Source organism: Chiloscyllium plagiosum, chromosome 10 (assembly GCF_004010195.1).
Source record: "Chiloscyllium plagiosum isolate BGI_BamShark_2017 chromosome 10, ASM401019v2, whole genome shotgun sequence".
Lineage (NCBI taxonomy): Eukaryota > Metazoa > Chordata > Chondrichthyes > Orectolobiformes > Hemiscylliidae > Chiloscyllium > Chiloscyllium plagiosum.
In genome coordinates this window covers 89,614,997-89,642,650 of record NC_057719.1, presented here as the reverse complement: position 1 = coordinate 89,642,650, position 27,654 = coordinate 89,614,997, and the positions used below count along the sequence as shown (strand labels likewise).

General features: G+C 42.8%; 1 protein-coding gene across 1 annotated transcript in view; it reads left to right on the top strand.

Annotated features, from left to right (window-relative positions):
* The window catches only part of LOC122554028 (DDB1- and CUL4-associated factor 4-like), a 105,106-nt gene that overhangs the window by 43,186 nt on the left and 34,266 nt on the right, over nucleotides 1-27,654 (top strand). Inside the window, exons 5-8 of the mRNA XM_043698515.1 lie at nucleotides 2,429-2,514; nucleotides 12,992-12,995; nucleotides 14,296-14,442; nucleotides 24,023-24,072. Of these exons, the coding sequence (XP_043554450.1) occupies nucleotides 2,429-2,514; nucleotides 12,992-12,995; nucleotides 14,296-14,442; nucleotides 24,023-24,072 (287 nt within the window). The remainder of the gene's footprint in view (nucleotides 1-2,428; nucleotides 2,515-12,991; nucleotides 12,996-14,295; nucleotides 14,443-24,022; nucleotides 24,073-27,654) is intronic.

The window sequence follows — 27,654 nt, the reverse complement described above, 5'->3', positions numbered from 1 at the left end:
TAATCTGCAATCTTCTTCCTGACCTCTCTGCCCCCACCCCAGTCTGACCTATCACCCTCACCTTGACCTCTTTCCACCTATCACATTTCAGACGCCCCTACCCCAAGTCCCTCCTCCCTACCTTTTATCTTAGCCTGCTGGACAAACTTTCCTCATTCCTGAAGAAGGGCTTATGCCCGAAACGTCGATTCTCCTGTTCCCTGGATGCTGCCTGACCTGCTGCGCTTTTCCAGCAACACATTTCCAGCCCTGATGGAGCATGGCCATGTAAAGGTTTCGCACATGTAAAGGAAACAATGGCCTGCTGTTCAGTGGTGGGGTCATGGTCCAGAAAGTGATGGGAGGAGGTGTCTGAGATTTGGCATTCAGCCTCCTCAATGTTGAAGTCAGTATGCCTTTTTAAAGTATTTTGAAGCCTTTTTTTTAAGGTAGTTAAATGTGAGACACAGGGGGAGAATAAAGAAAGATCAAGCACAAGGTTCCATTGTTGTGAACAAATAACAATAAAGCTTACTGAGCAGCATTACAACAATCTTCAATGCCATGCAACGTATTTCTAATACCCAGAGTTAACACACAGTTCACATAGGTAACAGATAATGCACTGATCAAAAACTCCGTGGTGCGCATTAAATATTAAATGTGATTAAAGCAGATCCCACTGATTTCTGAGTGACTCCCCAGTGTTAATGATGTGGATCAGCAAATCTCATTAAACTTCACTTTAACTGTTCCAACCTTGAAGCTTCCTTTGACAGCTCTGTCATGGCCAGCTCCTGTTCTGGCCGATCATCCTCCTTTCCTGGATCCATGCAGTAATCATTCATAAGCAAAATTATAGCTCTTCAACATCTAACTTCACTGAGGCAGATCTTCCTCTGAGATTTTCCTGAGCCCCAAACTTAATGTGATTAACTGGTAAGCATTGGAGGCCCCATGGGTATTTTTGTACACAAATGAGAATGCTCACGTGTGGGCTCAGCAAAAGAGGAACCTTGTGTAGGAGCAAAGTACTGCAGATGCTGGAATCTGTACTGAACCTTAGTATGCATGTCCACTGGTCATTTAGATAGATAGAGGTTAGAAGACATATCGAATACTTGCCCTTATTTGCCAAAACATAGAATTTAAGTACAGGGAGGTTATGCTGGAAGTGTATTTAACATTGGTTAGGCCACAGCTCGACTGTTGTGTGTAGTTCTGGAATCCACATTAGAGGAGGGATGTGAAAACACTGGACTGGATGCAGAAGAGATTTACTAGGGTGTTGCCTGGGCTGGAGAGTTTGTTTTGAAGAGAGATTGGATAGACTGGCTATTTTCCTTGGAGCTGAGGAAATTGAGAGGGAGCATGTTTGAGGAGGATTGGTAGGATACATGGGAGGACGTTTCCTCTTGATGGAGGGATCGATGACTGGGTATAGACTTAAGAGGCAGAAGGTTTAGATGTGAGGAAAATCCTTTTTGATGCAGTGGGTGGTGAGAATCTGGAACTCCCCACCTGTAATGGTGGTAGAGACAGTAACTGTCATAACATTCATGTACTTAGATGTGCCCTTGCGATGCCAAGACATACAAGGCTATGGGCGAGGTGCTGGAAAATGAGATTAGAATAGTTAGGTGTCAGTTTTTGACTGGTGCAGATGTGATGGGCTGAATGGCCTTTTTCTGTGCTGTTGATCTCCATGACAAATGGAACTGTATGTTTTATTGCAAAAGGATTGGCGTATGAGTGAAGAAACTTTACATTTCCACGTAAGATCATGATGAGATTGCTTGGAATATACATACAATTTTAGTCTCCTTACCAGAGAAAGTTTATTGTTGTGTGTGAGGGAGTTTAGTGAATGCTTCCTGGGATGTGGGATTGTTTAAGGAGGAGCAATTGAGTATATATTCAGGTCTATATTCTGTGGAGTTTACAAGGATGAGAGCTGATCTCATCAAATCACAAAATATTACCACAGAGTTTTACGGACCTGATTCTGAGAGGATGATTCCCCTCTCTGGAGAGTTTGGAAACTGGATCTTGGTTTCAGAACAAACTGTTGAGCATTTGCGACTGTTATGTGAAAAGTTTCCTTCACACTCAAGCTTGTGAATTTTTCCAATTCTGTATCCTTGAGATGTGTAGATGCTCACCTGCTAAGCATTGTCAGGATAGCCTGGTTGATTTGACACTAAGTGAATGGAGGGATATGGGCAGAGTGCACGCTGAGGTAGCAATCTGCAATGGTCAGTTTGACGAGTGGAGTAACCTCAGGGCCAGATGACTGACTCACTATTCCACTTGTAATTTTGAGTTCAGGTGAGCTTTGTATTCTCCATTAATGGTATCTTCAACTTAGCAAGGCTCAGGAAGGTGCTGCTTTTGAATGAAGCCATGTGTCTTTGATTACCGAATTCCTAATATTTCTCTATTTTGAAAGCAGCTGGTGGTTAGAATGGGTCTGAATCTCACGAGGCTTCTACAGAAAAGACATTATGGATTAATGAAACCAGCATCATGTTTGCGGTAAGTGGATTATATTATTTAAACAATTTACATAGGAACAGCAGTGTTTCATTCAGTCCTTCGAACCTGTTGCACAGCTCAATTAGATCATATATGATGGTCTACCTCAATGCCACTTTCCTATGCAACCTCCTTGTCCTTTTGCTTTTGTTAGTTTTCAGAAATTTATCAATTTTTCTCTCTTCAACCTGCTCAATGATTGAGATTCCATGGCCCTCTGGGCTAAAGTATTCCAAAGATTCGCCACCCTCTGAATGAAGGAATTCCTCCTCACCTCGGTCCTAAATGGCCCCTAATCCTGAGACTATATCCCTGATTTTAGTCAGCTAGCCAGGGAAAACCTTATTCATGTCCATTCTGTAAGAATTTTGCATGTTTGTGAGGTCACCTGTCATTCTACAAGACTCGAAGGAATAAAGGCCTGTTTTTTCCAACTCTCTTCATAAGACAGTCCCTCCTTGCCAGGGACCAAGCTGGTGAACTTCTGTTGCAGTCTCCCCTAAAGATCCTCACCATCATAGATGCCAGTCTTCAGCCAATTAGATTCATTTGTGAATTAAGAAACAAGTAAAGGCCCTGGATGTTAGAAAGGCGACAGCTTTTGACAACAGTCCAGCAATAGTTCTGAAATATGTGCTGCAGAATTTATTGCACCCCTAGCCAAACTGTTCCAGTCTAGCTACAGATCGGCATCGACTTGACAAATGCCTAGGTATGTCCTGTACACACCAAGACAAATCCAACCTGGCCAATTACTGCCATTCAGTTGCCTCCTCAATCTTTTCTAGATTATTGATAAACTGATAAAGGAGCTACTAACAGTGCTACCGAATAGCATTTACTTAGCAATAATCTGCTCAGTGCTGCTCAGTTTGGGCTTTGCCAAGGCTACTCGCCACCTGACCTCATTATGATCTTGGTTCAAATGTGACCAAAAATGCTGAGTTCCCGAACTGGGGTTACTGACTTCACATCAAAACTATATTTGATCAACTATAGCATCAAAGGGCCCTCGCAAAATTGAAGTCAATGGGAATCGGCGGAAAACTCTCTGCTGGTGAAGTCATATCTGGTGCACAGAAAGATGATTGTGATTGTTGAAGGCCAGTCATCTCAACTCTGGATCATCTCTGCTGGAGATCCTACAGATAGTGTCCTAGGCCCAACCATCTTCAGCTGCTTCATCAATGACCTCCCCTCCATCAAAAGGTCAGAACTGGAGATATTCACCAATGATAGCACAACTTGGCTGGTCATACTTAATCCTCTCAAATGCCAGGCCATCTCCAATCAGAGAGAATCTAGCCATCGCCCCTTGACATTCAGTGACATTGCTGAAAATGTGTTGCTGGAAAAGCGCAGCAGGTCAGGCAGCATCCAGGGAACAGGAGAATCGACGTTTCGGGCATAAGCCCTTCTTCATTCCTGAAGAAGGGCTTATGCCCGAAACGTCGATTCTCCTGTTTCCTGGATGCTGCCTGACCTGCTGCGCTTTTCCAGCAACACATTTTCAGCTCTGATCTCCAGCATCTGCAGACCTCACTTTCTCCATTCAGTGACATTGCCATAATTGAATCACCCACTCAACAGAGGAATCAACACCTGAATGTTACCTGAAGTAAAAAACTAAGTTCTAGAGAGATTCAGCAGGTCTGGCAGCATCTGTTGATGGTGAAACAAAGTTAATGCTTGACAACCTCAAATTATCATGAATCCCCTGAATGAAGTAATTGAAAAATGAAACTCCTTTGGTAAGTATATCCTTCCTTTAGATAACAAGACTAAAACTGTACACAATTTACAGATAGGGTATCCCCAAGATTTTCAACGATTGCAGCAAGACACTTTTACTCCGGAACTCAAATCCCCTTTGTGTAATGGCTAGCATATCATTTGTCTGCCTAACTGCTTGTTGAATTTTCTTGCTAACTTTAAGTGATTTCATAAGTCGTGACATCCAGGTCCCATTGAACATCCACATTTCCCAGCCTCTTACCATTGAAAAAAATAATCTGACTTTGTTTTTGTTTGTCCAAAAGCTGTTAACTTGATGGAATATATTGTGAATAAGTATCTGCCACATTCTTGCACATTCGCATAGCTTGTTAAAGACCTCTTGAAGCCTCCTTACACCCTCCTTAGGAATTAGATTTCCACCCAGTTTGGTGTCATCAGCAAATTTGGATATATTACAATTGGTCCTCTCATTGAACTCACTTAGTGAACAATTATAGTCCCGACACTGATGCGGGCGATCTCCCACTAGCAACTTTGCCATCCTGAGAACAATCTGTTAATTCCTATTTTGTATTCTGACTGTTAAACAACTCTCAAATTCCATATGCTCTAATTTTAATTATTGACCTCCTGTTTGGGACCTCATCAAAAGTCTTCTGAAAATCCAAAACATCCCATCCATTGATTCTACTTTATCAATGCTACAAGTAGGATCCACCAATAACACCAGGTCTGCCAAATGTGATTTCACCTACATAAATTGTATTTATAATGGCATAGAAACTAACTGTTCAACACAATAGATCCAGACCAGATCTATACTCCATTCACGATCCCTCTCACCCTTCCTCCTCCATTAGCCTTTCAACTCCTCTCCCTCCCATATGGTTTCCTAGCTGTAAATGTGTGTGTGTGAGAGAGATCGCAGAGGTACGGAGGGATCTGCTTATCCTGCTACATAAATCACAAAAGGTTAGTGTGTGAGTACAGAAGTGATTAGAAAAGCAAATGGAATGTTGGTGTTTATTGCCAGAGGAATGGAATAAAAAGTAGGCTATGATTGTACAAATCATTGGTGAGTTCACAGTGAGTCATACAGCACAGAAGCAGACCCTTTGGTCCAACCAGATCAGCACATAAAGCCAAACTCAGCTAGTCCCACCTGCCTGCTCCTGGCCCATATCTCTCCAAACCCTTCCTATTCATGTAGTTATCCAAATGTTTTTTTTAAAAGTTGTGATTGTACCCAAATCCACCACTTCCTCAGGAAGTACATTCCACATCCAAGCCACCTTCTGCGTTTAAAAACTTTGCCCCTCACGTCTTTTAAATCTCTCATTTCACCTTAAAAATGTGCTCCATAGTCTTGAAATCCCTCATTCCAGAGAAAAGACAACTGCCATTAAATCTGTCTATATCCCTCATTATTTTATAAACTTCTATAAGGTTGCCTCTCAACCTCCCATGCTCCAGTGAAGAAATTTCCAGCCTATCCAGCCTTTCTTTATAACTCAAGCCTTCTATACCTGGCAACATCTTGGTAAATCTCTTCTGACCCCTCTCCAGGTTAATACTATCCTTCCTCAAGCTGGGCGACCTGAACTGTACACAGTATTCCAGACGAGGTCTCACCTATGTCGTGTACAACCTCAATATGACTTCCCGAATCCTACATTCAAAAGACTGAGCATTGTTTGGCATGCTTGCCTTCAATGTCTTTTAACCATCCTGTCTATGTGTGACATAAACTTCAAATAAATATGTATCTGAACTCTTAGGTCCCTCTACTCTAAAACACTACCCAAGGCCCTACTATTAATTATATAAACTCCAACCTTGTTTATTGTACCAAAATGCAGTACCTTGCATTTAATCCACATGTAGAGTGCAGTTTGGTCTCCTTATTTAAGAAAGAACACAACTACATTAGAAGCAGTTTAGGGAAGGTTCAGTTGACTGATTCCAGGGTCGAAATGATTAACTGATGTGAAGCCGTCAAACAGATTTGATTTGTATCCATTGGAGTTTGAAAGAATGAGCAATGATCTTACTGAAATATGTAAAATCCTGACAAGGCTTGATAGGGTGAATGTTGAAAGGATGTTTCCCATTGTAAGAGACAGAGAGATTAAAATTAGGGGTCATAGTTCAGAAATAGAGTGTCTCCCATTTACGATTCAGCTGAGGAATGTTCTTTCTCTCTCTGAGGATTATGTCTGTGAAACACTTTACTCCTGAGAGCAGTGGAGGTAGAGTTACTGAATATTAACGTAGAGTTGGACTGAATTTTGATTCACAATGGAGTTAAAGATCAAAGCAGGTATGGACAGTGAGACCACAATCAGATCAACTATGATCTTTTCAAATAGAGACTAGGCTTGAGAGACAGAATGGACTGTATGTCCTAACTCATGTATAAATTTGAATAAATGTGCTTGGTTCTTTGTGCAGTCTCTCAGTTGACCAGAACAATGGGTAAACATATTGATGTTGCTATGAATTGTTTTATTTAATCTTTTGGAGTGTTTGCTCAGGTGATCTCCCTTTCCCAGCCTGATTTCTCACTGTGCTGAGCTTGTTATTGATAAACTATTAGTTTCCTAAGTATTTAGGAGCCCCTGATATTGGTGGGGTGATTTTATTCTGGGTAAGCCAGAAAGGACTTCTGCACTATCAGGTCTCAGGAGTCTTGGAAGGAGTGTGGTGGCTCGTGACTGCACGTGTTTCGCAGCAGTTATCGGTTCAAATACTGCCATTACAGCTTGAAAACCTGAATTCATTTTAAATTTGAGTCATTTTTAAAATTCAAGTCAAAGTGAATTGTTGTAAAACTTCCAGTGGTCCCCTTGACTGGGCTAGCTGTAGTCCCGAACTAACCAGGCTGACACTGCGCAGAATGGGGTCAAGATTGGAGTAGTGCTGGAAAAGCACAGCAAGTCAGGCAGCATCCAAGGAGCAGGAAAATCGACATTTTGAGCAAAAGCCCTTCATCAGGAATGAGGCTGGGAGCCTCGGGGGTGGAGCTCCACTCCCGGAGGCTCCCAGCCTCATTCCTGATGAAGGGGTTTTGCCCGAAACGTCGATTTTCCTGCTCCTCGGATGCCGTCTGACCTGCTGTGCTTTTTCAGCACCACTCTAATTTTGACTCTAATCTCCAGCATCTGCAGTACCCACTTTCGCCTCTTCACAGAATGGAGTGGCCCAGCAAAACATTGTATTTGAGAAGACAGGCAGTATATCACCTTCCTGAAGGATTCTACTATTCTAGTTATCACATACCTATCGAATAAAATTTAGAAACTAAGGAGGCTGAAATTTGAATGAAGGCAAATAGTGCAGCTGTTTTGTGTAGAACAAGGTTTCACAAGTGAAAGTGAGAAGAGTAACTGGTTGATGTGTTTTAATTATTTAGGTCTATTGCTAACTTTGTACAGCTCTCTGCTGTTTTGTGAATAATAAGGTTTTAAAAGTCCATTTAAACAGAGTTACTTGGGCATTATGCCTCATCTTAAACAATTGTCACTAAAGTGATACAGTGCTGACGTGGAATATCTACTTACGTGGAATGAACCTTCCATCATTGATGTTCTGACTGTGGTGTGATGATGCTTAGAATTTAGAATCCCTACAGGTCATTTGGCCCAACAGGTCCATACTGACCCTCTGAAGAGTAACCTACCCAAACCCATTCCCCATCCCTGTTACTCTACATTTACCCCATTGTGTGTGTGTTGCCTGTACTACTGTACCGTCTGGACTGTGTGGCTTATCATCTGTACTACTTCATCGTCTAGTATTTGTGGCTTATTGTCTATTTCACATCACATTCCAGCGGGTGTTTTTGGCTATACTACACCATCCGATGTGTGTGGTTTATAATATCTATACAACTGTACCATTAGTTGTGTGTGAGATGTGAAATGTTTGTACCACTGTACCATTCAGTGTATAATGTCCACTTTGCATTCTAGTGTGTGTGGTGTATTATTGATACCACTTCACATTCCAGTCTGTGTGGCATATTGCCTGTACTACACCATCCAATGTGTGTGTGATGTAAAATACCTGTACCACTGTGCCATCTAGTGTGCTGGAGATGATGTAGGGTCCTGACCCAAAACACCGACTTGCCTGCCCCTCTGATGTTGACTGACCGGCTGTGTTTTTCCAGATGCACATTTTATCGACACCATCCAATGTGTGTTGCATATAATGTCTGTACTACTGCACCATCTGGGTAGTGTGCTTTGTGCACAAGCGTTCAAACACACTGTCATTATGGAGCGGCTAAACATGAAAGTGTGGAGATTTAAGTGACATGTTTTAGGAAAGATATATCCATAGGATTAAAATACTATCACTTTCATGTTGGGTTTGACATTTTCAATCATCAATGCTCTGATCTGCTTCATGGGTTTTTAGTCATTGAGTATTAATTGAGTCAAGGTGTACCTGGAAGGCATCAGGTTTGCTGTTTGCCTCATTTCAGCTGCAACCTAAGGTTTGAGTTCCAGTTCTCCTTTCAAACCCTGAGGGTAGAGGGAAGATGAATTTGGCTGTCAATGCTTGATTACTGTCCATGATTTAATGCTGTTGTGTCCTTTGAGAGTATGATTGGATTCTGTTGTCCTTTCTCATTCTCTCTTTCCTTGCCACACTTAGCCAACTGGTCCACGCCCACTAGGGGCAATTTCTTCTGGACTTAATGTCCTTTCTACTTTGAGAGCTGCCACCTTTAAATTCCTCCTATCTGCCTGGTTTTCCTTAAATTTCTTAAGACTTCCTTTTTTCATGTGACTTTGAAGCAATCACGTGTAGTGGTAGTAGGTGCAAAGTGTGTCCCAACCAGATCTTCTGTCTGCACAAGAAAATATCTTATTCCATCTTTAATCAGTTGTACCTTTTCGTTTGTTTTTTGTTTTTTTTTAAAGACTTCCATCTGTGATACTTGGTGATATTTTCTCATAAGTTCCCTTTGTTTTATATCCATTTTCAGTCATCTTCTGCACACACTTTTAACACTTTTTTTCATGGTTCAAGGAAGGCAGTCAAAGGATCCAATGAACAGGAGGAGGCAGTTCACCTCTTGAGCCTGTTCTGTCATTCAGTGTTTTATGGACCAGGCCAGACCCCCTCAAAATATTTTCAGAAGGTAGCCCAGACCCTAACTTTTTCTTACTTTAAATACAGACATGAAGTGAATATTTCAGGTGTGATGCAGCTGCTCAAACCACTCAGCTTTAAGCAAAACAGAATTTGCTTAAACACTACAGTTAAAACACAAACAGAAGAAAACAGAATTTAGAATTCCTTAACTATTAGAAAACCCAAACGACTCTCTTAACTAAGGAGCTGTTCCAGTTCCCATAACATCCTGTAAAGGGTGGCACAGTGGCTAAGGGCAGCTCAGTGGTTAGCACTGCTGCCTCACAGCGGCAGGGACCTGAGCTCAATTCCAGCCTCGTGTGACTGTCTGGAGTTTGCACAGACTCCCCGTGTCTGCGTGGGTTTTCTCCAGGTGATCCAGTTTCCTCCCACAATCCAAAGATGTACAGGTTAGGTGAGTTGGCCATGCAAAGTTGCCCAAAGTGTTCAGGGACATGTAGCTTTGGTGCATTAGTCAGGAGTAAATGTAGAATAATAGGGTAGATGAACAAGTCTGGGTGGGTTACTCTTCAGAGGGTCAATATGGACTTGTTGGGCTGAATGACCTGTAGGGATTCTCTCATGATTCAGTGATCCCATAACCACACCCCTTGGCAAAAGGCAAAGTCAGTCAGGTGACTGACTGTGTGGAGTTTGCACGATCTCCCCGTGTCTGCGTGGGTTTCCTCCGGTTTCCTCCCACAAGTCACAAAGATGTGCAGGGTCAGGTGAATTGGCCTTGCTATATTCCCCGTAGTGTTAGGTAAGGGGTAAATGTAGGGGTATGGGCGGATTTCGCTTCGGCGGGTCGGTCTGGAGTTGTTGGGCCGAAGGGCCTGTTTCCACACTGTAATCTAATCTAATCTAATCTCCAGCATCTGCTGTCCTCACTTTCTCCGTAAATCACAGAGTCCCTACAGTGCGGGAAGAGGCTGTTCAGTCCAACCATTCTGCACCAATCCACTCAAACCCAAGCTCGTACCCTTTCCCCATAACCCCATGGACAAGTAACTCCCCTCCTGACTTCCCAAAGCCTGTCCATCACCTACAAGGCACAAGTCAGGAGGGTGGAGGAGTACTCCCCACTTGCCTGGATGGGTGCGGCTCCAACACTCAAGAAGCTGCAGACCATCCAGGACAAAGCAGGCCGCTTGATTGGCACCACATCCACTCCCCTCCACCACCACTGCTCAGTAGCAGCAGCAGCAGTGTGTACTATCTACAAGATGCACTGCAGAAATTCACCAAAGGTCCTCAGGCAGCACCTTCCAAACCACCAGTTCCACCTAAAAGGACAAGGGTAGCAGATGCATGGGAAAGCAACACTCTGCAAGTTCCCCTCCAAGCCATTCACCAGCCGGACTTGGAAATATATCACACTCCTTCACTGTCAAAATGGTGGAAATCCACTGCGTCCCCTCTCCCATGGTGCTCTGGGTCAACACACAGCAGGTGGACTGCAGCGGTTCAAACAGGCAGCTCATCATCATCTTCTGAAGGGCAACTAGGGACAGGCAATAAATGTCAGCTATCCCCACATTCCACAAATGAGTATTAAATAAAAACCCCACATTTACCATAGCCAATCCACATAGTCTGCACATCCCTAGACACTACGGACAAATTTAGCATGGCAAATCCAGCTGACCTGCAAATCTTTGGACTGTGGGAGGAGACTGCAGCACTCAGAGGAAACCCACGCAGGCACGAGCAGAATGTGCAAACCGCACACAGAGACACCTAAGGTCGGGATCGAACCAAGTTCACTTGTGAGGCTGCAGTGGTAACCACTGAGCTGCTGTGCTGGCCAGTGCATTCCAGATCCCAACTACTCACTTCGCCTCATGCCTCCATTACTTCTTTCACCAGTTACAATACATCCGTGCCCTCTTGTTCTTGATCATTATACTAACGGGAACAGTTTCTGCCCATCTTCTCTGCTCACAGCCCTTGTGGTTCTGAACACCTCCATCGAGTCACCTCTTCACCCTGTCGTCTCCAAGATGACCAATCTCTAACGTAACCAAGGTCCCACCCGCTTGGAACCATTTTTGTGAATCTTTTCTGCACACTCTCAAACGCCTTCACATCCTTCCTTAAAACGTGCTGCTCAGAAACGGACACAGTGCTCCAGTCAGGTCGTGTTGTTTTTGTGTCAGCTTGCTGTGCATGGCTTAGCTGCTGCGTTTCCTACATTAGACTCCAAAATGGCTTTGGTCAGAAGCCCACTCATAGGACGGCGTCGCAAACAAAATACAGATTATTGGTAACAAAAAGGAACACTAGGGGAGAGGTGAGGGGGGGAAATATTCACGGAGTGAGTTACCTCTGTCTACAATGTGCTGCCAGAAAGTATGATAGAAACAGAGGAACAAATCTGGGAACTAAACGAAACAATCAGACGTATGTATCTTGTCCATAGGACAGGCAGAAGGAAAAGGTGGTGGGATTGCATTGTTAGCGGAGAATGGAATACGTACGACAGTAACAAATGATGTTGGATCGGGAAACGTAGAATGGGCGAAGGAAAGAATTTTTTTGTGTTAAAAAAAAACACAGTAACTGTAGTCTATTCATCAACTTCACCAACACATTCCACCCTGACCTTAAGAATGGGGGTTGGAGGAGGGAAAGGGAGTTAAGCGAGGTTTCTCCAGGGAAGAGGGGAGAATGAGGCATGGTTTATCGGTGGGGGAGTGAGATGGAATTTAGCTTCTCCTAAGTGATCACATGATTTTTTGGGTGGGAGGGGAATCCGTTTTTGATTCATAAAGTATCCCCAGTTGGTTATTATTACTAAATGCAGCAGAGGTCTCTTTCTTTCTGTTGTAACTGTGTCTTCATGACTCCTATCTGTATGTGCAATGAAACTACTTATGACATTTATTTGTGGATTCATTATTGAGTAACACCTAGCTGGATTGTTCTCCTTGGAACTGAGGAGATTGATAGGAGATTTGATAGAAATATTCAGGATTATGACAGATCTAGATAGATCTGTATAAAGATGAGAGGACAGTTTTCAGCTTTAGGGCAAGGGCAGCACGGTGACTCAGTGGTTAGCACTGCTGCCTCACAGGTTCGATTCTGGCCTCGGGTGACTGTCTGTGTGGAATTTGCACATTCTCCCCATGTCTGCGTGGGTTTCCTCTGGGTGTTCCGATTTCCCCCCCACAATCCAAAGATGTGCAGATTAGGTGAATTGGCCATTATGTTCAGGAATATGTAGGTTCCTTTGTCAGGGGTAAAATGTAGAGTAGTAGGGGAATGGGTCTGAGTGAGTTACTGTTTGCAGGGTTGATGTGGACTTGTTGGGCCAAAAGGCCTGTTTCCACACTGTAAGGATTCTGTGAACTGCAATTGGTAGCTGAGACGGTGTCAGCTACATATCCCTTTAGATTAGATTAGATTAGATTACTGACAGTGTGGAAACAGTCCCTTCGGCCCAACAAGTCCGCACCGCCCCGCCGAAGCGCAACCCACCCATACTCCTACATCTACCCCTTACCTAACACTACGGGCAATTTAGCATGGCCAATTCACCTTTGACTGAACCAGGATATTGTGTCCAGTTCCAGTGTCCTCACATTTTCAGAAAGGTGAGGAAAATAACAGAAGAGGTTAACCATGATGGTCCCAGAGTTGATGGATTTTAGATGCAAAGTGTGTTTGGATTGTTCTCTTTGGAACTGAGGAGATTGATAGGAGGTTTGGTAAGAAATATTCAGGATTATGACAAATCTAGATAAAGTAGCAAAAGTCAAACAGTGTCTGTATTAGAGGGCACAGTTTTCAGCTTTAGGGCAAGAGGTGCAAGGGCGTGTGAAACAAGTAGTCATAACCCAGAATACACTGCCCATGAGTGTGGTAGAAACCACAGAAATTGTTAAAAAATCACACAACACCAGCTTATAGTGCAACATGTTTATTTGGAAGCACTAGCTTTCAGAGCGCTGCTCCTTCACCAGGTAGCTGTCACCCATTGACTATAACCTGGTGCTGTGTGATTTTTTTTTAAACTTTGTCCACCCCAGTCCAGTACCAGCTCCTCCACATCGTGACTACCAATTTTTAATTTGGACTGCCATTTACTAACTTGCAAGGCTATGGGAGGTGACCGCCAGGATGGGTGGGAGTTGACATGAATTTGATGGGCTGAATGGCCACCTTATTGAAGTTCTCTGTGGTAGACAACGGGGAATCGGTGGTTGTGGTGTATCTCGATTTCCAGAATGCAGTAGACAAGATGCCACACGAAAGGCTGCTGCATAAGGTAAAAGTGTATGGCGTAATGGCTAATGTTTTAGCATAGAAGGTTGGTTACTGAGCAGGAAGCAAAGAATGGGGTTAAGTGGATGATTTTCTGGTCAGCGATCTGTGGCTAAGGGTGTTCCTCAGGGATCAATGTTGGAACTGCAGTTGTTTACAATTTAAATGGATGATTTAGAGTTGGGGCAAGTGTATTGTCTCAAAGTTCGCAGATGACACTTAGTGACCCACTAAGAGTCCCTTAGTGACTATGGGGCATAACCTCAAAATAAAGGGAAGCAGATTTAGGACTGAGTTCAGGAGGGTTGAGAATCTGTGGGATTCCCTGCCCAGAAAAGCAGTTGAGGCTACTGCATTTAATGTTTTTGAGGCAAAGATTGATTTCTGAACAGTAAAGGAGTTAAGGGATACGATGAGAGGATGGGTAAGTGGAGCTGAGTCCATGAAAAGATCAGCCATGATCTTATTGAATGGCGGAGCAGGCTCAAAGGGCCAGACAGCTTACTCCTGTCCCTATTTCTCATGTTCTTATGTGTGTGTTGTAACTGAAATCTGTGACTCCATGATCACCGACTAAACAATACATATAAATCTTAACAAAACTTGCTTGTAATGTGCCATGTTCAACAGGCAGACACCAACGTGGAGCGGATATTTGCTGCAATAACTGATAAAACTGGCTACAAATATGGAATTTTAAATTTGGATGGACATCGGAAAGAATCGCAACTTATTTCTGTGGATATGTGTGACAAACTCTACTCCACGCATCGTAAGGTTTGTTGCTTTTTTATTAAGGTTAAATGTTTGAGCTCTTGAAATGCAACTTTGTAACTTCAGGCACTTAATTATCAAATGCATAATGTCCTTTTGTCGTCTTTTGCTTTGGATGTAAAAGATAAAGAAAAGGTTTATCCCCCCTTTGATTATTTCACACGTCATCCTGTTCTCTGACCAAGAGCTTGATTAAGTGATTAATTCAGAGAATTGTCATTCCCACCGATGAAGTATGACATAGCCTTTGCTGCTATTTTTCCTCAAAGTCATTTACTTTGTAATGACCATTGATATTACTCGCAGTCTCACCAATTAGTCAAATGTAATTTCACGTTGAATTTACAGCCCAACTTATCTGTGCTGTGTTTAGCTCCCACCCTACTTTCTCCAACTCTGTAAGCATACTCATCCATTCCTTTCTCCCCTACGCACTTAGAAGCTTTTAACAGGAAGCTTAATGTGTTATTTGTTCAAACCCATGGTAGCATCATGGTTCCACACTACTGTCTGGATAAAGAAGTTTCACCTGAATTCCTTGTTGAATTTATTTGCAATTAACTTGTATTTGAGATCCTTATTTTTAAACAATCCTCTGCCTCATTTTCAAAGTGTTTCTCTCACCACAGATGATCAAATTCCCAAAAAAGGGTGACCCATTAGGCCAATAATGACAAGCCAATCATAGAACATAGAAGAATACAGCGCAGTACAGGCCCTTCGGCCCTCGATGTTGCGCCGATCCAAGCCCACCTAACCTACACTAGCCCACTATCCTCCATATGCCTATCCAATGCCCGCTTAAATGCCCATAATGAGGGAGAGTCCACCACTGCTACTGGCAGGGCATTCCATGAACTCACGACTCGCTGAGTAAAGAACCTACCCCTAACATCTGTCCTATACCTACCCCCCCTTAATTTAAAGCTATGCCCCCTTGTAATAGCTGACTCCATACGAGGAAAAAGATTCTCACTGTCGACCTTATCTAAACCCCTAATCATCTTATACACCTCTATCAAGTCACCCCTAAACCTTCTTTTCTCCAATGTAAACTCCAATCAGTTTAACTTCAGAGGGGAATTTCTAGAAACAACCGTTCAGGACAAAATTAAAAGCCACTTAGTGTGGATTTGTGGGCAAATTGTGCTTAACTAACTTGCTGGACTTATTTTTGAAGATTTAATAGAGTTGTTGAGTGTAATATGTTTGCGTAAATTGACTTCCAAAAGACTTAGTACATCACAACAGATTGCATGTAAAGTCTAGCACATGGTATAAAAAGGTTGATGGGAAATTAAACTAGCCATGTGACAGAAAACACACAGCTTGGTTCATGAATGGTTTTCAGACCAGAGAGCGGTTTGTAGTGGAGTTCCTTAGGGCTTGGTAATCAGACCCTGCTCTTTTTTGTAGATTAATGACCAGGTCTTGGTACGCATGGTACAAGTTCAAAAGTTGTCAATGACTTGGAGGCAGTATGAACTGTGGGTAGGATAGTGTAGAATTTTGAAACATCATAGACAATTGATGAAATGGTCAGAGAAATGAAATTTAGTGATGGGACTTGTGAACTGATCAATTTTAGAAGAAAGAATGGGGAGAGACAGTCTGATTCAAAGGAGATGTTTCTAAAAAGAATGCAAGACCAACGAGAGTTTGGGAACAGCTTCATTACTGAAAGTCAGGTTAGGTTGAGAGACTGGTTAATTATGCATGCAGTGTCCTAAGCTTTATGAATTGGGGAACAGAGTATAATAACAAGGAAACTATGTTAACTGTCTAAAACGGTGGTTCAGCAGTAACTGGAGTATTGTGACCATTTTTGGGCATTCCTACTTCTGTACTACTCCCTTCTTGACGAACCGAAGTGATGTTTGTGCTCTGCTCCGTCCTTCTCCCTTTTAATTTCTTATCCATTCTCTCTCCCTGGACTGCAGCTTGGTAGCTGTTGTGCCTTGTACCTTTTCTTGAAGTTTTGAGCTTGGCTTTCTCTTGGCTCTGTTTTGAGTGTTTATCTCTGTTGCGACCATTCTCATTAATGTGAGATTTCAACATCTGAGACAGACATGCAAGTTGTGCTATTAATTTCCGATGCATCAGTAATTGACAGTACAAGCCCTTTCTGTAATAGTGAGGGTCGGTAACTTCATAGTACAAGACTTGAATCTTTAGTATTGTTTTTACTGTCTATACTTAGCATCCATTGTATCTATTTGCTTGAGATTAGGGAAGTGAACTTATATTCATGTACAAATTTCTTAAATTGCCCATGAAAATGTGGACCACCATCTGAGAACACAATGTCCAGAATTCTATGCGTTGAGTAGATTCTCTTGAATGATTCTGTCAGTACTTCTGCTGAGTTGCGTAAACAATTGACTCCAATCCACTTAGAGGCATTATCAATGATAATAATCAAGTTCTTCCATTAAATTCCAATATATCTATTCCCACTCTGATGGTCTTGATGAAAAAGATGAAGGAAATAATGGATTTTTTTTGACTGTTCAAAATTTGAGGAATACTGTTGGCAATTATCTCCTGATTGAGAAATACTGGCTACCAGACAGAAACTTGCCCCCTTACGCAACACATTTTAACGTCCAAATGTTCCTGATGAATTTTTTGAATAGTCTGCAGTCAAAGAATTATTGTATCTCTCATTGAAGCAAGTCATCACTGGCAATGAGATGTGTGGTCAAAATACTGACATATAATTGAATTGTTTGTCTCACTTTCTGCTATTCAGATAGTTTTTCTCATTTTGTTAGAGTTTTTTGGGAGGGTTTAAATTAGTTTGGCAGATAAACTGGAGCTGTAGATTACAGGATGGGATAGGTAGTGAACAGGCAGGTACTGCATGCAGAGAGTCTGTGAGGAAGGATGGACATTTGATGGGCAAAGTTGCAGTCAGTGTGATGGGTTGAGGCATGTCTATTTTAACGCAAGTGTCAGGAATAAGGCTGATGAACTTAAGAGCATGAATCATTACTTGGAGCTGCGATAGAACATAGACATTACAGCACAGTATAGGCCCTTCGGCCCTCAATGTTGTGCCGACCTGTGGAACCAATTAGAAGCGCTCTCCATATGCCTATTCAATGATTATTTAAATGCCCTTAAAGTTGGCGAGTCTACTACTGTTCAGGCAATGTGCTCCACGCCACCACTACTCTCGAGTAAAGAAACTACCTCTGACATCTGTCCTATATCTATCACCCCTCAATTTAAGGTTATGTCCCCTCCTGTAAGCCTTCACCATCTGTTTTAAAAAATTCTCAAGGTCAGGTTCGTAGGAGAGTAGTCTGACACAGAACAAACGACCAAGAGGCGAGTCATTGGGACATAATTTTTAATTTTACACCACATTCCACTGCTTGGCCCAATACATGTGTTACATTATGCTTAATTCAGTTCAATTCGTTTCAGTTAATTTCAGTTCAGTCAATTCAGTGTAGTTCAATTCAGCTCAGTTCAGGTCTGTTCAGTTCAATTCAATTGTGTTCAATTCAGTTCCGTCCATTTCAATTCAATTTAGCTCAGTTCCATTTTGTTCCGTTCAATTTGATTCACTTCAGTTCAATTCAGTTCAGTTCAGTTCAATCCCATTCATTTCTGTTAACTCCGCTTCAGCTTTTTGGACATGCCCACATCCTCCGCTGTACCCCAGGCAAGGGGTTCTTCGGCAGGACTGGGATCCTCTCAAGGGTGGACAGCAGCGACCCTGGGGTTCCTCCGGTCGCCCCCCACCATTTCTCAAACAAACTGCCACGTACATGCCCACATCCATGCCATCCCGGGACGGTCGGGACCTCCACAGTTTGTTCTTCTGGTTTCTTGGTCTTTTTCCGAAACATTGTTCTGTATCAAAATCTCTCCTCAATTGCGATTGACCCTGCTCGGCTACGCCAAATGTTTTAAAAAATTCTCAGGGTCAGGTTCGTAGGAGAGTAGTCTGACACAGAACAAACGGCCAAGAGGCGAGTCTGCTAGAATATGAGCATTTTATTCCCCGCAGCGTCGCCACAGCCAGGTCTCATACTTACAACGGGTCTGGCTTATACTCACTCTACATGTTACCGGAACTGGGAGCCGTCAGTTCTCGTAGAGCGGTTGCCAACAACCCACGCTCGGCGGTTAACCGTAACCCCGGAGCAGACTCCCGGGTCTGGCTTATACTCACTCTACATGTTACCGGAACTGGGAGCCGTCAGTTCTCGTAGAGCGGTTGCCAACAACCCACGCTCGGCGGTTAACCGTAACCCCGGAGCAGACTCCCGGGTCTGGCTTATACTCACTCTACATGTTACCGGAACTGGGAGCCGTCAGTTCTTGTAGAGCGGTTGCCAACAACCCACGCTCGGCGGTTAAACGTAACCCCGGAGCAGACTCACCGAACTGGAGACTTTTCCAGGTGATATACTCTTTTCCAGATATAAACATTCATGTGAACAGCAGAGCAAGGCTAAAAAACACATTCCATTCTGGTTACATACAGATAAGAAGATTCACACGGGGAGGTGTGTAATAAGATTCACACGGGACTAAGCAACACCTCCATTCCGGTTAGATTCACACATGTATTGGGACATAATTTTTAACCGTTTCACCACATTCCACTGCTTGGCCCAATACATGTGTTACATTATGATTCACACATGTATTGGGACATAATTTTACACCACACCATCCGAGGAAAAAGGCTCTCACTATCCACCCTATCTAACCCTCTGATTATCTTATATTTCTCAATTAAGTCACCTCTTAACCTTTTTCTCTCTCATGAAAACAGCCTCAAGTCCATCAGCCTTTCCTTGTAAGACGTTCCCTCCATATCTAGTAAATCTCCTCTGCACCCTCTCCAAAGCTTCCATATCCTTCCTATAATGCGGTGAGAATACAATACTCAATACTCCAAGTGCAGCCGTACCAGATTTTGTACAGCTTACAGCATGATCTCATGGTTCCAAAACTCAATCCCTCTACCAATAAAAGCTAACACACTGTATGCCACCTTAATAACCCTATCAACCTGGTGGCAGTTTTCAAGGATCTATGTATATGGACACCAAGATCTCTCTGCTCATCTACACTACCATTAGCCCAGTATTCTTTACTCCTGTTACTCCTTCCAAAGTGAATGACCTCACACTTTTCTGCATTATACTCCATTTGCCACCTCTCAGCCCAGCTCTGCAGCTTATCCATGTCTCTCTGTAACCTGAAACATCCTCCGTCACGATCCACAACACTACCAGCCACAGTGTCACCTGCACATTTACTAACCCATCCTTCTATGCCCTCATCCAGGTCATTTATGAAAATGACAAACAGCAGTGAACCCAAAATAAATCCTTGCAGTAATCCACTAGAAACTGAACTCCCAAGATGAATATTTCCCATCAACCAACATCCTCTGTATTCTTTTAGCTAGCCAAGTTCTGATCCAAATCTTTAAATCACCCTCAATCCCATGCCTCCTTATTTTGTGCAATAGCCTACAGTGGGGAACCTTATCAAACACCTTACTGAAATCGATCTACACCACATCAACCACTTTACCCTCATCCACTTATTTGGTAACCTTCTCAAAGAACACAATACCCTTCACAAAACCGTGTTGACTATCCCTAACCAACCTATTCCTCTCTAGATGATTATAAATCCATTCTCTTATAACCCTTTCCAACACTTTACCTACCACCAAAGTAAGACTCACTGGTCTATAATTACCAGGGTTGTCTCTACTCCCCTTCTTGAACAAGGAGACAACGTTTGCTATCCTCCAGTCTTCTGGCACTATTCCTGTAGACAATGATGTCCTAAAGACCAAAGCCAAAGGCCACAATGTTGTGGCCATTACAGAGACTTGGATATCACAGGAGCAGGAACGGTTGTTGGATGTTCCGGGGTTTAGGTGTTTCAAAAGGAATAGGGAGAGGGAAGAGAAGTATTGCTAATCAGGGATCGTATCACACCTGCAGAAAAGGAGGCCATGAAGGAGGATTTGACTAGTGAATCAGAATGGGTGGAAATCAGAAACAAGAAAGAAGCAGCCGCTTTATTGGGAGTTTTCTATTGACCCACCCCTCCCCCAATAGCAACAGAAACACGGAGGAGCAGATTGGGAGGCAGATTTTGGAAAGGTGCAGACGTAATAGGGCTGTTGTTGGTGGTGACTTCAACTTCCCTAATATTGATTGGAACTTCCTCAGTGCAAATAGTTTGGATGGAGCAGACTTTGTTAGATGTGTCCAGGAAGGATTCCTGACTCAAAATGTAGATAGGCTGACTAGAGGTGAGGCTATATTGGATTTGGTGCTTGCCAACAAACCAGGTCAGGTGTCAGATCTCTTGGTCGGAGAGCATTTCGGTGATAGTGATTACAACACCCTGACCTTTACTATAGTCATGGAGAGGGATAGGCGCAGATGATATGGGAAAATGTTTCATTGGGGGAGGGGGAATTACAATGCTATTAGGCTGGAACTGTGGTGCATAAGTTGGGAGCAGATATTCTCAGGGAAATGCATGACAGAAATGTGGAATCAGCAAGGAACACCTCTTCAAATTATGCTTCCCTCTCCTCAATGCTCTGCTTGCTAGTTGGCATGAGCAATGGTTCCCACTCTGCAAAGTAATGTACTGGCTTGGGTTGTCTGCTCTTTCTTATCTAATCCTGTAACAGTTTGACAAGTTGTGAACAACACTTTGGTTTATCAGATAAATGTGTTGTCAGCCTTCACTTCCAAACTTTCAGTTATCCCCTTCATTGTGCATATAATGCGCACTGCTTTCTTACTCATTAGTCTGGAAACATGCTGATTGAGAAAATCTTTCTGTAAATATCTTGGGGATTCTTCCCAATCGTTAACCTTTTACACATTTTCCCCACTGTATCATAGATAATTGCTCCCAATGATCATTGGGACCATCTTTGGACTGTGGGAGGAAACCGGAGCACCCGGAGGAAACCCACGCAGACACGGGGATTCTTTCCAATCGTTAACCTTTTACACATTTTCCCCACTGTATCATAGATAATTGCTCCCAATGATCATTGGGACACACTTTTGTGGCAGAAAGCCCTGTTCATTACCTTCAGCAATCCCCTTTCTCTCTCTTTGTACTCTCGAAGACCATTAAGTTCCCTTGATGCTGTTCTGCTATTCAGATGGATTAGTCCTGAACTATTCAACCACCAACCTTCGTTCTGTAACCCTTCATTTTCCAAACAAAAAGTTATCAACGCCAAAGCAAGATATGGCAGGTTTTGAAAATCTGAGATTATAAACAGGAATTAGCTAGAAATACTCCTGATTTATCTAACTCACATTCTATGATTAACCACCCCCCCTTATTGAAAACCGTTTCTCTTTATCTACCCCATCAAATCCTCCAATCATCCTCAATATCCAATCTATCCTCATAATTTAATCTTTTTAGACCTGACATCCAGAATGTGTTGATTCTCTGATCATTCTTGTGGATTTGTGATTTCTGGAGTTTAATAGTGTTCTAGATGGAATTTAACCAGAACTCCCAAAGTTTGTAACAGCACTATGTATTCTAGATGAGGACTAAACTTTTTGATTATTTTGTAGCTCAGAACGTGTAGGCCATTCAGCCCCTTGAATCTACTCTGCTGTTCCAGAATATGGCTGATCATTGACCTTAATGCCATATTCCTGCACAATCCAAATTTCTTGATCAGAGTTAGAATTAGCTTTATTGTCACATGTATTCACATGAGAACAGTGAGAAGTTGACAAGTTGCCAGTTACAGTGCCATTATAAGTACCAAGGTATCTAGGCACAGATTCTTAGGGAGAAAAAGTTAGAAAAACAAAGAAGTTAAATGTCCGGCAATATATCGGAAAAATAGAGGAATAAGAGTTCAGTATAGCAGTCCTTCCAATCTAGACCAAGCTGGGCTTTACCTCGAGGTTGGTAGTCCAGTCCACTCTTGAGTCCATGCTGGTTTTCACTCTTGCCAATGCCACCTCAGGACAGGAGGTCAAAAGGGAAAAAAAGAGATAAAGAAAAGAAACAGACAGAGTAGATGAAATCCAGTTCCTGAGTCCCACTTCACTGCCATCTTGGAGATACATGTCATTAATATTTTGAAATCTATTGATCTCTGTCTTGAACATACTCAGTGACATAACCTCCATATTCCTCTGAGGTAGAGAATTCCAAAGATTCACCACCCTCTGAGTGAAAGAAGTCCTCCTCATAGAGTCCTACAGCAAGGAGACAGGCCCTTTGGCCCAAACTGGTTCATGCTGATCAAAATGTCTGTGCGTTGCTATCCCCATTTTACTGCATTCGGCCCATATCCTTCTAATTCTTTGCTATCCAAATGCCCTTTAAATGTTATTAATGTACCCGCCTCAACAACTTGCGCTGGCAGCTCATTCCATATGTGTACCATCCTCTGTGTAAAAAAAGTTGCCCCTCAGTTTCCCTTTTATTCTTTCCCCTCTAACCTTAAACCCCTCTTGTTCTCGATTCCTTGACCCTAGGAAAAGGTCTCACCTCAGTCTAAAATTGTTTGCCCCTCATTGTGAGACTGTACCCTGGCTCTAGAACATTCCCATTGCCCTTTCTGCATTCATCTGCCATGCCCTTAAGAGTTTTTGTTTTGTGAGATCGCCTCACATTCTTTGAAACTCCAGAGAATACAGACATACATTTTGCAATCTTTCCCACAATCCCAAGAATCTGGTGAATATCCGCTGCATTCTCTTTGTGAGGTTTATCCTTCATTAGACAAGGAGCCAAAACTGCACACAATATACCCAGGTACTGTCTCAACAGTTTTTTTTGTACAAGTGGAGCAAGATTTCTTTGCTCCTATATTCAAATTCTGTTGTGATATACCATTTGCCTTCCAGATTGCTTGCTGAACCTGTATGAAATGTTATCACTGTTTTTAGTGAGTGTTGTAGTTGGTTTGTTGAAATTTTAACGCCTTCTCACCCCCTAGAATAATACTTGGATGGATTGAATGTTTACAGTGGTTAACCTGACATATCCTGCCACTGTTCTCCCGAATTGATTTTTAACTTCCTTCACAATCTCATTGTATTACCCCAGTGCTCTCAGCACTCTTGGTGAAAAGCTTCTCCCCCTCCTTCATTTGGGTCATTGAAAATAAAACATTATTGTCCTACTTAATTTCTGGTAAGTAGAATCTCCTTGATCCCTTACTGGTCTGGTTTATCTCAGCCATGGTCTAAAGCTGTTGGATATCATCTTGCTCGGAGGTCTGCAATTTGTCCCAAACACTTCTGTTGCCATCTCGAATGAAATAAGTAGTTTGATCATTTTGAGTTTGTTAAAGAACAATCATCCATCTCAGCAAATTAAGTTTGTATGGGATTGTTTTATGTTATTGATGATCCCCTGTAGCTGGAGGTGATGCAGTACAACAAAAATGGTGACAAGTGTTGTGATTATTTGATCTCATCTACTCTGATAGTAAATAGTATGTTACACTTTTAATTTGTGTTGTGGAAGGTGTTTTAGTAAAATAATAGACTTTTCTAACTGTTGCTAATTCTTGCTAATTTTGCAGGGGACTGCAGCTTGCTGGGCGTCTCTGAACGGCCGTGATTCTCATGTCTTGTATCCTTGACGATATTTTGGGCTGGTTAATGTCTTCTGATTTAATAACACAATTTACTGATCCGCTCTCCAGCAATGGCCATGAAATTAATCCATCTGCCACCAACAGAGAATGTGTTAACTCCCGCAGTTTTGTGACTGTTGAGTTTGTTTGCCTTGCGAGTCTTCTCACAATATTGTTTCCTTAGTTAGAAACGTTGCACTTTGCTTCAACAAGGAAGTACAATTGTATTTAAAATTACAGAAATGTTTTTAAAGAGTATTTCAGTAGCATTCAAATTATATGTAGCTTCCTTCGCCCACTTACACAACCTGAAAGGAAGGTAAGTGACTGCTCTAAAAACTTGCCTCATGAATAGGCGGAGTGCACACTGAGCAGGAGTGGACACGGGACTGCTGAGTAAGTGAAGTAGCATATTTGGGTGGTTGTGTTACCTTAAACGCTACTTAAGTAGTGTATCCCACCCGTCCTTCACCTCTAACCAAAAAAAAGAGTTCTGTGTGTCGCATTGGTAAGTCTCTTTGGGAATTTAGAATAGGGGGAATGGAGGTTAGGGCAGTTGAATGTTCTTTCTGCAGAATGTGGGAGTTAAAGGTCACCAGTAGTGTCCCTGCTGACTTCATCTGCGGGAAGTACACCCAACCTCAATAACCATGTGAGGGAGCTGGAGCCGATGAAATTCAGATCATTCAGGAGGGGGAGGGGGTTACTGAGAGGAGTTACAGGGAGGTAGTCACTTCAGGTACAAGGAGGCAGATGGGTTAGAGTCGGGGACGGAAAGGGAACCAGCGGATAGTGCAGGGATCCCCTGTGGCAGTTCCCCTCAATAACAATTATACTGTTTTGGATACTGTTGCGGGGGATTGACCTACTAAGGGTAAGCCGTGTGGGGTACAGATCTCTGGCACAGGGTCTGTTCCTGTTGCTCAGAAGGGAAAGAGGAGGAGAGGAGCAGAGCATTAGTGGTTGGGGATTACATAGTTAGGGGGACAGATAGGAGGTTCTGTGGGAACGAGAGAGACTCACGGTTGGTTTGTTGCTTCCCAGGCGTCAGAGTTTATGATTTCTTGGATCGTGTTTTCGGGATCCTTGGGGGGAGGGGTAGCAGCCCCAAATCATGGTGCACATAGGTACCAATGACATAGGTAGGGAGAGAGATGGGGATTTAAGGCAGAAGTTCAGGGGGCTAGGGTGGAAGCTTAGAGTAAAACGAACAGAGTTGTTATCTCTGGATTCTTACCCATATCACGTGCTAGTGAGGTGAGGAATAGGGAGAGAGAGGAGTTGAACATGTGGCTACAGCGATGGTGCAGGAGGGAGGATTTTGGATTTCTGGATAATTGGGGCTCATTCTAGGGTAGGTGGGACCTCTACAAACAGGATGCTCTACACTGGAACCAGAGGGGGTACCAATATCCTGCGGGGGGGGGAGGGAGTGAAATTTGCTAATACTCTTCAGGAGGGTTTCAACTAATTCAGCAGGGGGATGGGAACCTAAATTGCAGTTTCCAGGAGTTTGAGAGTAGTGAGATCAGAAATAAGGTTTCAAGGTAGCAAGAGTGCACCAACAAGCAGGAAGGTGGTTTGAAGTGTGTCTACTTCAATACCAGGAGCATCCGGAATAAGGTGGCTGAACTTGCAGCATGGGTTGGTACCTGGGATTTCGATGTTGTGACCATTTTAGAGACATGAATAAAGCAGGGACATGAATGGTTGCTGCATGGATTTAGATGTTTCCTGTAAGAACAGTTAAGATGGTAAAAGAGGGATGGTGTGGCATTGTCAATCAAGGACAGTAATACGGTTGCAGAAAGGACATTTGAGGACTTGTCTACTGAGGTAGTATGGGCTGAGTTTAGAAACAGGAAAGGAGAGATCACCCTATTGGGAGTTTTCTATCAGCCTCCGAATAGTTCCAAAGAGTAGAGCAAAGCAAAGCAAAGATAATAATGAGGTGTTTAACTTCCCAAATATTGACTGGAAGTACTATAGTTCGAGTATTTTAGATGGGTCAGATTTTGTCCAATATGTGCAGGAGAGTTTTCTGATACAGCATTTAGACAGGCCAACAAGGGGCGAGGCCACGTTGGATTTGGTACTGGGTAATGAACCTGGCCAAGTGTTAGATTTGGAGGTAGGTGAGCACTTTGTTGATAGTGCAATTCCATTATGTTCACTTTACTGATGGAAAGGGAAAGGTATATTCTGCGGGGCAAGAGTTATAACTGGGGAAAAGGCAATTATGATGTGATTGGGCAGGATTTAGAATGAGGAAGGATTGGGCACAATTGAAATGTGGAGCTTATTCAAAGAACAGCTACTGCGTGTCCTTATCAGTACGTACCTGTCAGGCAGGGAGGAAGTGGTCGAACGAGAAGGCCGTGGTTTACTAAAGAAGTTGAATCTCTTGTCAAGAGGAGGAAGAACGCTTATGTTACTATGAGATGTAAAGGCTCAGTTAGAGCACTTGAGAGTTAAAAGTTAGCCAGGAAAGACCTAAAGAGAGAGCTAAGAAGAGCCAGGAGGGGACATGAGAAATCTTTGGCAGGTAGGATCAAGAAAAACCCTAAAGCTTTCTGTAGGTATGGCAGGAATAAAAGAATGACTAGAGTAAGATTAGGGCCAATCACGGATAGTAGTGGGAACTTGTGCGTGGAGTCCGAGGAGATAAGAGAAGCGCCAAATGAATATTTTTCATCAGTATTCACACTGGAAAAAGACAATGTTGTAGAGGAGAATACTAAGATACAGGCTGCTAGACTAGATGGGATTGAAATGCATAAGGAGGAGGTGTTAGCAATTCTGGAAATGTGAAAATAGATAAGCCCCCTCTACCGGATGTGATTTATCCTCTGATTCATTCTCTGGGAAGCCAGGGAGGAGATTGCAGAGCCTTTGATTTTGATCTTTATGTCATCATATCTGACACTATTCATGTAGAAAGACTGGAGGACAGCAAATGTCCCTTGGTTCAAGATGTTTTAGGAATAAAAGAATGACTAGGGTAGGAATAGGTCCAGTCAAGGATAGTAGTGGGAAGTTGCGTGTGGAGGCGGAAGAGATTGGGGAGACACTGAATGAATACTTTTCTTCAGTATTTACTCAGGAACAGGGCATTGTCGTCGATGCGAATACTGAGTCACAAATAAGTAGAATGGATGGCTTTGAGGTATGTAGAGAAGAGGTGTTGGAAATCCTGGAAAAGGTGAAAATAGATAAGTCCCCTGGGCCTGATGGCATTTATCCTAGGATTCTCTGGGAAGCAAGGGAAGAGATTGCAGAGCCATTGGCCTTGATTTTTATGTCCTCTTTGTCTACAGGAGTAGTGCCAGAAGACTGGAGGATAGCAAATGTGGTTCCCTTGTTCAAAAAGGGGAGTAGGGATAACCCTAGTAACTATAGGCCGGTGAGTCTCACTTCTGTTGTGGGCAAAGTCTTAGAGAGAATTGTAAGGGATAGGATTTATGCACATCTAGATAGGAATAATGTGATCAAGGATAGTCAGCATGGTTTTGTGAAGGGCAAGTCATGCCTCACAAACCTTATTGAATTCTTTGAAAAGGTGACAAAGGAGGTTGATG